This window comes from Odocoileus virginianus, chromosome 11 (assembly GCF_023699985.2).
Source record: "Odocoileus virginianus isolate 20LAN1187 ecotype Illinois chromosome 11, Ovbor_1.2, whole genome shotgun sequence".
Lineage (NCBI taxonomy): Eukaryota > Metazoa > Chordata > Mammalia > Artiodactyla > Cervidae > Odocoileus > Odocoileus virginianus.
The window spans coordinates 52,434,439-52,447,398 of record NC_069684.1 but is presented as its reverse complement, the minus strand read 5'-3'; the positions used below and the strand labels follow the sequence as shown (position 1 = coordinate 52,447,398).

The 12,960-nt window shown below is 42.3% G+C and overlaps 1 protein-coding gene across 3 annotated transcripts in view; it reads left to right on the top strand.

Annotated features, from left to right (window-relative positions):
• Positions 1-11,885: 11,885 nt before the first annotated feature.
• Positions 11,886-12,960, top strand: part of DISP1 (dispatched RND transporter family member 1) — a 219,321-nt gene continuing 218,246 nt past the window's right edge. The window contains exon 1 of one of the 3 annotated variants that reach the window (XM_070474471.1): positions 11,886-11,995. In XM_070474471.1, the coding sequence (XP_070330572.1) occupies positions 11,944-11,995 (52 nt within the window). In that variant the 5' untranslated portion in view covers positions 11,886-11,943. Of the gene's footprint in view, positions 12,053-12,960 lie in introns of all 3 variants that reach the window. The other 2 variants (XM_070474470.1, XM_070474472.1) reach the window with 2 other exon arrangements.

Genomic DNA, 12,960 nt, shown 5'->3' with positions numbered 1-12,960 from the left:
GAGAAGTCCAGTCTGCAGGCTGTTATAATAGTCCAAAAAATGGAGTTTATACTGAGACAGCTGTTGAGATGGAAAAGTACATCAAAAGGATTCTGTGCCAAAATTCTATCTCTCACATGCTAGTTGTGGGATTCAAAGCACTCTGAGTTCTCTAGGATGATTTCATCATAGATTACAATCTTGATAAAGAGTCTCATTAGAAGAATTTAACAACTATTTATTACATGCTTGCTACATGCAAGGCCCTGGGCAACTTCGCTTTACTTTCAGGTATCATTGGCTTCATTTTTACTACAACTAATTTTCCTTGCAGGAGTATAGTTTAGATTTAAAATGTGGCTCTGTATTTTCTCAGTGCACAAGTATTCCCAGAGAGATGTTCTTTTATACTTTCTGACCAAACTAAAATAAGCTGCTCAGTGTCTTACTATGAATCCCTGTCAGTAAGAGACTAGAGTTTTGGCAGGGTTTTGGTGGGCAGTGGACCAAACACTAATGTTTTTACTAAGTAATTTTAGCCCAAACACTCTCTTCTTGTTTCAAAATTTCCCTGGGCTAGTGGTAGCCTGCCTAAGGACTGATTGTTCCTGACTGCATTCTCTGCCCGTGCCTTCCTCATTCTGCACAAACTCCGTCTGTGTAGGGAATGGGAATGGGAGGAGGTGAGTGTTGCTGTTCGCATTAGGACCCTCCAGTTGGTCTACTCTGAGGAGGCAAACCAAGGCAATTTTCTGACTTTTCTTTAAGGAGATGGCTAGGGTTGGCTGTCACTGTCCAGGCATTGGCTCAATTTATTTTGCCTGTGAGTAGATATGATATTTGTTTGAGATCCTTTCAACAAATGTTGATGATCACTATTGTATATTAGGTTTTCTGCTCAGTGCTTTGAGTCAGAGATGAATAAAACATAGTCAGTGACTTCAGGTAAGTTACATTCTAGCTTCCTTATCAGCCAAGTTCCAGTCAAGGGAAAGAAACCACACTAGTTATCTCAACAGAGAGAATTTAGTATTGGGAATTTGTTAAATGAGTGATAGACCACTGCAAACAGAAAAGGGAGCATTGAAATAATAGATAGTGGATGCAGGAAGCAGCTCAAGACTTTAGGGCTGTGGAAACAAAGGGAGGAACAGAGTCTCTGGAAGGGGGGTCTGGGACTTGGAAGTCAGGCTGCATTTCTGTAGTGGATACTCTGAGGGGCCTGATGAGGCTGGGTCTGGAAGTTGGGTAAAAGGTGGTAACTCATTGCAACAGCCATTTCCAAGGGGAAGGGCCACCATAAACGATGCTGACAGGAAACAGGAAGTAGACAGGAAGGAACAAGTCCCTCCCTTGTCTCTTCCTAATGTCCCCTACAGGCAAAACCTAACAGAAAGCAACTGTCAAAGGAGAAATGTCGGCCAGGGCTAAGAGTGGAGACAGAAATGCAAACAAATCAGTCCTTCCAGGAGGGAGTCCAGGGTGAGCCTAAGCTGGAATTGAGACACCTTGGAGCATGTTGCAAGCTTGAGAGTTGGATTTCCAGAATTTGATTTGTATGCTCCTGTCTCAGAGTCTTTGCTCTGTCTGTTCTTTCTATCATGGCATGCTTTTCCCCAGACATGACTTCTTTTCACTTTTTTCAACCCTCTGCCCCCGTGTCACTTCTTGATGATTGTAATTGCAACCTCCTACTCTTTTACTGTGCCCTCTTTCCCCCTAAATTATTTATCACCAGGTCACATAAATGCTGTGTTTAGTTGCTAAGTCATGTCCAACTCTTCTGTGACCCTGTAGACTGTAGCCCACCAAGTTCCTCTGTCCATGGAATTCTCCAGGCAAGAATACTGGAGTGGGTTGCCATTTCCTTCTCCAGAGGATCTTCCTGACCCAGGGATGGAACCCACATCTACTGCTTGGCAGGCAGATTCTTTACCACTGAATCACCAGGGAAATAAACATGAAATTATAATAAACATTTATCATCATATTAAATAAATTAATATATTAAAGAGTAACAAATGCAATGTATTTATTTATTCCTTTATTGCTTATTTCCTTCTCCTCTTATCCCCTGCCCTTCCTATTAGAATGCAAATTCCACAAGGAGCTTTTGTCTCTTGTTTACCGATGGATCTAGAACTGTGTGCTCTCTGGATATTTGTTGAATGAACAAATGAATCAATGCATGCTTGGTTGAGGAGGAATAAGAAAGTTGCATGGGGCAAAAGGCTAATAAGACTGATTTAAGGGGACTTCCCTGGTGGTCTAGTGATTAGGGCTCTGTGATTCCACTGCAGAGGGTGTGCATTTGATCACTGGTCTGGGAACCAAGAACCCGCATGTTGCAGGGCTGCCAAAAAAATTGAGAGGAAAAAAAAAGACTGATTTAAAAAGACTAACAAGAACAGTATGGTATCTTAGATATATTGATTTCTGTTCTATTGGAGAGAGAGCAGTTGCAAGAAAAAATGAAGGCAGTGTTTGACAAACTATATTTGCTAAAATGGGTTTCAGCAGTGCTCCTTTGTGTTTAGGGGATAGAGCGAGACCTGAATGGGGAGAGGACATTGGCAAGTACATCCACAGGGGCGCCTCAAGGTCTAGCATCTTAGATGACAGATGTAGACAGGTTCCTTGGCCCAGGGCAACAGCAATGTCTCAGAAATTATTTTATGTACAGTTTATCTCTGTTAGAGTGAATACTAAACAGAGTGTGGAGGCAGATAGGTCAGCAAAGTTCATATCTATTTGTTAATGCTTTTTAAAATTTTATTTTCTAAAATTTATTTATTTTTAATTGGAGGATAACTGCTTTACAATATTATGTTGTTTTCTACCATGTATCAACATGAATCAATCATAGGTATATGTCTATTTTTTAATGTAATCTCACTTCTCCATTTTCCAAAAATGTTGTATAAATTTCTCCAGCATTCTTTGGGCTATAGTCCTCAGTAATACCAAATTTCTGCTTGATTGCCAAAAGAAAAAAAAAAAGAACAAAAAATATAGAACATAATTTAAAATAAAACAAAACCAACCAAATCCACCCTACAGAAAAATACTTTAAAAAAGTAACTACAGTGAAAAGACTAATCTGGTTCAGTAGTACTTGTCCACTCTGTACTTAGGTAAAAACTAGACTCACATACTAAATAACAGAAATCAGATCAGTTTCTCTAACTCAATCTTATTTAATTTCCATTTAATCCTTAACAATATTTATCACAGATCTTTGATCTTGCTTCTCTTCTTTTTTAATTGTAAAATGTTAAGATGGATACAAATGTGGGCAGTTGTCATATAGTGTGTTAACAGTCCAATAGTCTGTTCATACTATTGTGGGAGAAAAGTGGCCTTGATGTATTTAAGAAATCTTTCCTTTAGTAATGTTTAACAAATTTTTTTGTGTGCAAAAGGGGTACTAGATTTAGCAAGCAAAAATACAGGATTCTCAGTTAAATTTGAATTTCAGATAGGCAATAATAATTTCTTGCTAGAAGTATGTCCATGCAATATCTGGGAACATATTAATACTGACATGAAAAAATAATCTGAAACTCAAATTTAAGTGGGTGTCCTGTATTTTATCTGATGACCCTGTGTTCAGGGTACTTTCCTGGGCAGTGAGTATTTGCCATGGAGAAAGTCTACTTCAGGATGAAAAAAAAGAGGATTCAGAAAATAAAACCCTCTATGATTCTGTCATGGCTACTCGAGGCAGATACATTCAACATGTACAGTATTATTTGATTTGTAAAGTTCAGGAAGCAACTGTTAGAACTGGACATGGAACAACAGACTGGTTCCAAACAGGAAAAGGAATACGTCAAGGCTGTATATTGTTACCCTGCTTATTTAACTTATATGCAGAGTACGTCATGAGAAACGCTGGGCTGGAGGAAGCACAAGCTGGAATCAAGATTGCCGGGAGAAATATGAATAACCTCAAATATGCAGATGACACCACCCTTATGGCAGAAAGTGAAGAAGAACTAAAGGGCTTCTTGATGAAAGTGAAAGAAGAGAGTGAAAAAGTTGGCTTAAAGCTCAACATTCAGAAAACTAAGATCATGGCATCTGGTCCCATCACTTCATGGCAAATAGATGGGGAAACAGTGGAAACAGTGGCTGACTTTATTTTTCTGTGCTCCAAAATCACTGCAGATGGTGATTGCAGCCATGAAGTTAAAAGATGCTTACTCCTTGGAAGGGAAGTTATGACCAACCTAGATGGCATATTAAAAAGCAGAGACATTACTTTGTCAACAAAGGTCTGTCTAGTCAAGGCTATGGTTTTTCCAGTAGTCATGTATGGATGTGAGAGTTGGACTATTAAGAAAGCTGAGAACCGAAGAATTGATGCTTTTGAACTGTGGTGCTGGAGAAGACTCTTGAGAGTCCCTTGGAATGCAAGGAGATCCAACCAGTCCACCCTAAAGGAGATCAGTCCTGGGTGTTCATTGGAAGGACTGATGTTGAAGCTGAAACTCCAATACTTTGGCCACCTCATGCGAAGAGTTGACTCATTGGAAAAGACCCTGATGCTGGGAGGGATTGGGGGCAGGAGGAGAAGGGAACGACAGAGGATGAGATGGTTGAATGGCATCACCAGTACAAAGGACATGGGTTTGTGTGGACTCTGGGAGTTGGTGATGGACAGGGAGGCCTGGCGTGCTGCAGTCCATGGGGTGACAAAGAGTCGGACACGACTGAGTGAACTGAATTGAACTGAAAAATAAAGGAGGTGCAGTCTTCCCTGGTGGTTCAGTTAAGACTCCTTTCAGTGAAGGTGACTCAGTTTTGATTCCTGGCTGAGGAACTAAGATCCCACTTGCTGCAGGGCGACTAAGCCTGAGCCCCACACTAGAGAACCTGTGTGCCACAATTAGAGAAGCCCCCTTGCATGGCAGCTAGAGAAACCCTGCACATTGCAGTGAAGACCCAGCAGAGCCAACAAACCAAAAAAAGGAAGTGACTTCTTACTAATTCATCGTGATACTTTTGTAGAGAGGGCATATTCCTCTTTAAGACATACTCCTATTGCTTTCACAAGGAAAGTCTTGTCTCAATCTTCTCAGACTGTAGCTAATTTCTTCTTGGGAAATAAGTTTGTATTATTGAGACCCTGAAGTAGAAAATGGCAACCAACTCCAGTATTCTTGCCTGCAAAATCCCATAGTCAGAGGAGCCTGGCGGACTACAGTCCATGGGGCTGCAAAGAGTCGGACACAACTTAGTGACTAAACAAGGAAATTGAGATTCAGGGCTAAAAATTCAGTCTATTACTCTACCTAGTGGTGAGATTTTTAAGTTAGAAGTAGAACTGTGTGTCTATTTCAGTTACCAGGCCAGGGAGAGAAATCTTTATTGAAGAGGAAAGGCTTGTTTTCCTAGACTTGTTGGAATTTAGCAGGTGAAGCTTTTTCTGGCAGGAGCATTCCTGTTTGGTTTTGATTTTGTTGGAAAGAAAACAAAGTGAGGTTTGTGCCCCAGTCAGATGTGTGGAATGTCCATGGCTTTTGCAGAAAGGAAAACAAGGATTGCAGTTTAAAATCATTAACGTGTATAAAAGTCCTTCCAAACATACCCACCAAAACTTTCAGTTAATGAGTATCATGTCAAGCGTCCCTAGTGTGTTTCTCCTTTACATGTGGAATTCCCATTGGTGTGGGTTTTAAAGAAGTAGAAATACCTGATCATTGTACAATGAAATGTACAATGTACAATGGAAATGATATGTTGCACTTGAATTCCACAGGGGAAAAGAGGTGAATAAGGCACTGTTTTATTTCCTGTTTGTAAATATGTTTACTTCAAGAGGGTATGAATTAGTGTTGAAAATATTTTAATGGAATATACAAACCTATAAAATTAGACCAAAATTAGATTTAGGAGAGGGAAGAATGGGGAATTACTGTTTAACAGGTACAGAGTTTCAGTTTTGGAAGATGCAAAAGTTCTGGAGATGGATGGGAGTGATGGTTATTCAACACTGTGAATGCACTTAATACCACAGAAATGCATAATTGAACATGGCTCAAATGAGCAATTTTATGTTTTGTATATTTTACCACAAAAAATCTAGACCAAAATATAAAAGTTCATGTTTTCAAAAATATTTCAGTTAAACTGAAGCATTTCTGGGGCAGCTCCCCCTTTAGGAAGAAAACACCACCCTCAATGTAATAAGACTCATCTTTCACTTTAAGTGATATTATTTGAGCACAGAAGACTGAGATCTTCACAGAAAACACCTTTATTTGGTACCTTGTGGTAGAGTTGGGAATTACTAATTGGAGAGCATTGGATGACCTTAACTGTCATTCAATTCATAATCTTTTACTAATATTATTTTATTTATACATCAGAGAAGATGCTATTGTGATTGCTCCTAACTATAGACTAGTTTGGGCTTCCCTGGTGGCTCAGGTGGTAAAGAGCATGCCGGCAATGCAAGAGAGCTGGGTTCCATCCCGGGTCAGGAAGATCCCCTGGAGGAAGGCATGGCAACCCACTCCAGTGTTCTTGCTTGGAGAATTCCATGGACAGAGGACCCTGGTGGGCTACAGTCCATGACCCCATGGACTGACTGCAAATAGTCAGACATGACTGAAGCGACTTAGCACGCATGCACATAGACTAGTTTATTTTGCCACTAATTACTAAACTACTGCATGTGCAAGGGGAAGAGGATGTGGTTTTGGATGTGACTCTTAATGACATTGTTGTTTACGCTGGTGGTGAAACAAATAAAGATAAGAAAGATGATCAGGTATGAACTAAAGAGAATAGAGAATCTGTGAGTAAACTTTTTAAACATCTAGCCTTATTAGCTCTGTTAATTAACCCATCTATCTGTCTGAGCCAGTCAGAGAGTACTGAAAAAAAAAAAGTAGGAAAACATTCCTTAAGATGTTCTTTCCTGGTTCAGAGGAACTATCTATCACCTGCTGACACTCACAAGTATCTTCTAAACAGTTGTCCTGGTTCTGCAGTCAGACTGATGCCATTATATAGATATGAGTGAACTCTAGAGGCCAGGAGAGAGGAGACTGGATAGTAGTGTGCTTTTTAAAAAGTATATTTAATTATTTTGGCCGCACCAGGTCTTAGTTTTGGCAGAAGGGATCTAGTTCCCTTACCAGGGATCCAACCTGGACCCCCTGCTTTGGAAGTGCAGAGTCTTAGCCACTGGACCACCAGAGAAATCCCTATAGTACACTTTTAAGGTTTTCACAATAGCCTTTTGAGAGTATTAGACTCTTTCGACACCAAATAATCAGATAAGTGGACTGGGAGAGAGCTTTTTGAACTAGTCCTATCTCTGGGACTATTGAACTATTCAACCTTAGAGAAACTGCTATGTTTAGCTGGGCTTTAGCTCCCACCTCTGTATAATGAAGAATTTGAAATATTGGTTTCTACAGAAAGACTCATAGACTTATGGTTTTTGGGAGGAGGGGACAGTTAGGGAGTTTGGGATGCTCATGCACTCAACTGCTATATTTAAAATACCAACAAGAACCTATATTGCACATGGAACTCTGCTTAATACCTTGTGGCAGCCTGGATGGCAGGGGAGTTTGGGGGAGAATGGATACATGTATATGTATGGCTGAGTCCCTTCGCTATTCACCTGACACTATCACAACACTGTTAACTGGCTATACTACAATACAAAATAAAAAGTTCAAAAAAAGAAGTGTGGGTTTCCAAAATCTTCCTCCATATTTACCTATTGATGGTGGTATGATTTGCTCCACCCATCAACACCATGGTAACTCTGACAGTTTTCCTGTAGGCAGCAGTGGGGGTGTGAAAATCTTGCTCCTGCTATTGGGCCTGGGGCTAGAAGCTGACTCCAAAGTTCTGGGGAGAAGGGAGTGATGCAGAAAAGAGAGTGAACAGAGAGCCTTGTGTCTTGTGGACTGATGTCTTGGTATTTTCATTGCTAGGAATAAAAACCTACTAACATTAACTCAAGTCAAATGGGAGCTTTACTGGAAGGACACAGAATTTCCTTAGAACTTAAGGACAGAAAGTTTAGCTGGACCTCATAGGGTTTGGATTAAAAAACTGAAAAGATAGAAACCAAGATGACCTAATTATTTCTCAAATAATTATGTCTTCTCTTTCCCCATCTTTCTCTCTTCCATATCATTTCTCTCTCCTCTTCCCTCTGGTTCTCCTACTCATTTTTTTTTTTTTTTTCTATAAGCGTGGGACACCTTGCTCATGCCTACCCCAATCCTGGGTTTACGTCACATTTCTATTTCAACATGAAAGGGAGACCAAGTGGAGGGCTATGTGTCAATGCTTAAATCCATGCATGAGAGACCTTCTTAGCCTATTTGGGTTGTGTCTACATCCACTTCAGCTTTCTAGGTAGCTCAGTGGTAAAGAATCTGCCTGCCATGCAGGAGACACAAGCGAAGCAAGTTTGATCCCTGGGTCAGAAAGATTCCCCTGAAGGAGGAAATGATAATTCAATCCAATATTCCTGCTTGGAAAATCCTATGGACAGATGAGCCTGGCGGGTTACAGTCTATAGAGTCGCAAAAAGTTGGACACGACTGAACACATGCTACATCCATTTCAGTTTGCTGTGGCAGTGAATGTGGATCATTTGACTCAGCGCCTATTCAACAGGAACTCTGGGAGTAGAGCGTCTTAAACAAAATTACTTTGGTTGCAAATAGCAGAAATCTTTCTTGCCTAGTCAAGCAAAACAAAAAAAAAATGTTTCAGAAGTACACAGGGATATTTCCTGTAATCAAAGAAAACAGGTCAGGTCCTGTGTCCTTGGTAAGGGGTGTTAATAGATCTTTCCTTTGGGGCACTGCCACGGGACTCAGCTTTAATGGCCATCTTCTCTCTGTTCCCTCAGTTCAGTTCAGTTCAGTTGCTCAGCCCTGTCTGACTCTTTGCAACCCCATGGACCACAGCACACCAGGTTTCCCTGTCCATCACCAACTATCGGAGCTTACTCAAACTCATGTCCATTGAGTTGGTGATGCCATCCAATCATCTCATCCTCTGTCGACCCCTTCTCCTTCCACCTTCAGTCTTTCCCAGCATCAGGGTCTTTTCCAGTGAATCAGCTCTTCACATCAGGTGGCCAAAGTATTGGAGTTTCAGCTTCAGCATCAGTCCTTCCAATGAATTTTTTTTCATTTATTTTTATTAGTTGGAGGCTAATTACTTTACAATATTGTAGTGGGTTTTGTCATACACTGACATGAATCAGCGATGGAGTTACATGTATTCCCCATCCCGATCCCCCCCTCCCACCTCCCTCTCCACCCGATTCCTCTGGGTCTTCCCAGTGCATCAGGCCCGTGCACTTGTCTCATGCATCCAACCTGGGCTGGTGATTTGTTTCACCATAGATAATATACATGTTTCGATGCTGTTCTCTCGAAACATCCCACCCTCGCCTTCTCCCACAGAGTCCAAAAGTCTGTTCTGTCAGCAAACGGATGAATGGATAAGGAAGCTGTGGTATATATACACCATGGAATATTACTCAGCCATTAAAAAGAATTCATTTGAATCAGTTCTAATGAGATGGATGAAACTGGGGTCCAATGCATATTTGGGACTGATTTCCTTTAGGATAGACTGGTTGGATCTCCTTGCAGTCCAAGGGACTCTCAAGAGTCTTCTCCAACACCACAGTTCAAAAGCATCCATTCTTTCACACTCAGCTTTCTTTATAGTCTAACTCTCACATTCATGACTACTGGAAAAACCATAGCTTTGACTAGACCTTTGTTAGCAAAGTAATGTCTCTGCTTTTTAATATGCTGTCTAGGTTGGTCATAGCTTTTCTTCCAAGAAGCAAGTGTCTTTTAATTTCATGGCTGCAGTCACCATCTGCAGTGATTTTGGAGCCCAAGAAAATAAAGTCTGTCACTGTTTCCATTGTTTCCCCAAATATTTGCCATGAAGTGATGGGACCAGATGCCATGATCTTAGTTTTCTGAATGTTGAGTTTAAAGCTCAAATCTGTGTCTTTCTACTCCATTCAGAGGTGATACTATGCCCTCTAAGTACAGATGTTCTACAAGATGTCCAGTCTTCCTTTTATATTACCTAATTCTATCTCCATATATTGCAACATAGTTTATTGTTGGCAAAAGGAAAAGAGTTAGAAAAAACTGCTATACCATTTATTTCTAAAAAGGAAAAATGGGGTTTAGTGTGCAAGAGGGTACTGATTAAACAGTAGCAAGTAAGAGAATAGAGGCAACAGTCCTCATTACTGCAGCTGGTAATGAATTTTCTTCCTTCTCAGCCCCTTCATCCCACGGTTGCCACAGCTTCACCTGGCCACTCAGTTGGTTGGGGTGATTTGCCCAGTAGACAACCCCGGGGTCTGAGCTCTGGTGGCCTTGCCTGTGTAGAGTTGTTGTAGTCATCCATCGTTTTTACATCTGGGTATAACAGTTTAAATTGATGCTTTTGCACTGTGGTGTTGGAAAAGACTCTTGAGAATCCCTTGGACTGCAAGAAGATCAAACCAGTCAACCCTAAAGGAAATCTGTCCTGAATATTCATTGGAAGGACTGACTGATGCTGAAGCTGAAGCTCCATTACTTTGGCTACCTGATGTGAAGAACTGACTCATCAGAAAACTGACCACCTGATGCTGGGAAGGACTGAAGGCAGGATGAGAAGGGGCGATGGAGAATGAGATAGTTGGATGGCATCACCGACTCTATGGACATGAGTTTAAGTAAACTCCAGGAGATGGTGATGGACAGGGAAGCCTGGTCTGCTGTAGTCTATGGGGTCACAAATAGTTGGACGCGACTGAGTGACTGAACTGATGACAGCTTGAGAAAACACCCTCACAGGTACAATGTTCTATCCATGATCTTTCAAGTTACTTTCCTTTGATGAGTAGGCCAATCATCCTAATCAACCCATGACTCAGTGTTTAGTCTGATCCCCTACAGATAATGCACTGATTCCCTGTTGCCTGGAGTCTAAAGTCTAAATTCCTTAGTATAATACAAAACAGTCTTCCAGATCTGGGCTTCGCTCCTCTTATTGTGCTTCCTCCCGCCTTCCAGATCGCAGACCTTGCTAAATTAGCTGTACCCTCCTCCAGATCCCTAATTAAACCAAGCTCTCTCTGGCATCCTTCTCTTCTGCATGCCCTTCCCTACCTTGTTTGACCTTTAACTCTTATTCATCATTCATTTCAGACTCACTGAGGAGCCAGTATTTCTATAGAGTCTTGTGTCTGCTCACCTTCCTACCGCCACCATTGCCTTCAGCTCGGCCATAGTTCCTCTAATGCTCGATGGGTTCATTGCACTTATTTGCCCATATATCTGTCCCTACACTACCCTAAGTTTCCCGAGGGATGGGTCGCTGTTTGATTTACTCTCTGCCTAGTTCATTGCCTTGAGTGCCTCCCTCACTTCATAAGATAGGGGCTTGCATCTGTTTACAGCCTAGTTGTTCAATAAGTGATATATAGCAGGTGATAAACATCTGGATTAAGGAATGAATCAGTGCTGCCTTGTGGTGTTATTCATCTCTGTTTATATTTATGTCAATTTTCAACTAGATTATGGGGTCAGGGGTCAGGGTCTGAGTCATCTTGTTCTCTGGGGGCGTCAGCAGATCCCCTTGGTCAAGTGATTGCAGGTGCGTTGGCTCATCGGCTGTAAAGAGAAGCTGCAGGGAGATAGACTTTTGGCGCCTTGGCCTTTCACGGTAAGCCTTTTTTCTCTCGGCTGGGTGCCTACAACCCCTGTTAACCCCAGCGAATCCTCCTGACGGTCTGGCTAGACCCCACGGTGCGGTCTTCGCCCGCCGGCCGGCGGGGAGCGGGTGGGGCGGGACTTCCGCTCCCGCTCGCGAATGCCTTCCGGCGCGAGGCGGAAGCCCGGCTCCGGTCCAGATCGGAGCCGGAGAGTCCCCAGGCACTTGTCTCCTCAGTGGATGCTTCTCGGCGCCTTCGCCGCCGCCCCGCGTCGCGGGACGCGGAGACCGGGTAGGGACGGGAGAATCGGGACTCCCCGCGCGGGCAGAGAGAGAACGGTGACCCCAGGTTTGAGCGAGGGGACTAGAATTGGGGGTCGGGGACCGGGGGCGGGGAGCTCTGAGGGCAGCGGTGAGGGTCTGGGGAGGAAGGCACTCGGGACCCTGAGGCCGGAGAGGCCCTGAGAAGGGGAGGGGGAGTGGCGGGTGACACTGGGCTGGAGGCGTCTCGGAGGAAGACTGTCCCCCTTGGGGGAGTGTCCCGGGACTTGGCAGACCGTCTGTGAGGGTGGCATGAGTTGGCAAAGGTTGGCTTGCTGAGGAGGCTTGAGAGCAAGGAGTCAGCCCTTCTCTGAGGGTCATAGGTGAGAAGGACTCTTGACCTAACGGATCAGAAAGATGATCAGACCGCCTATTGGATACTGAACTGCTGTTGCCTCATTTGCAATTAATGCTGGTTTACTGATGCGGCTTTTTTTTTTTTTAAACCTTTGTGAATTTCGGGGAAGAATTTACATTTCCAGGGAAAACTTGAACTCTTCCGCACCCAGGTTCAACTTGCATTTCTTTGTCAGATAGATTGTGCTTTAAAGTTATCCTCATACCAGCACGCCAGCCAAAGTTTTCCTTTTGGAATCTTTCCTACCTTGCAGAGTTTAGGTTGTCTTATTTCCTTTATCATGCAGTCAGCTTCTGAATGCGTTTAGTGATAATTACAGTGATAATTACATGGGAAGCCAGTGCAGTCACGTTGTCAGTTACTGTTCATTGTTTCTCTGCATAACTTTGTAATGTATTTTTGCTAAAAGTTATCCTGTATTTTTGCTAAAAGTTATTCTGTTGTGTTTAGTTTTTGAGTAGCAATTCCCATGGATTTACTGTTACTTTTTATTTCTGCTACAAGGAAAACATGTATTTTCCATGGGTAGATTTTTTAAAAGTATTGATAACCCAAGATCTGTTGTTATTACACATTAG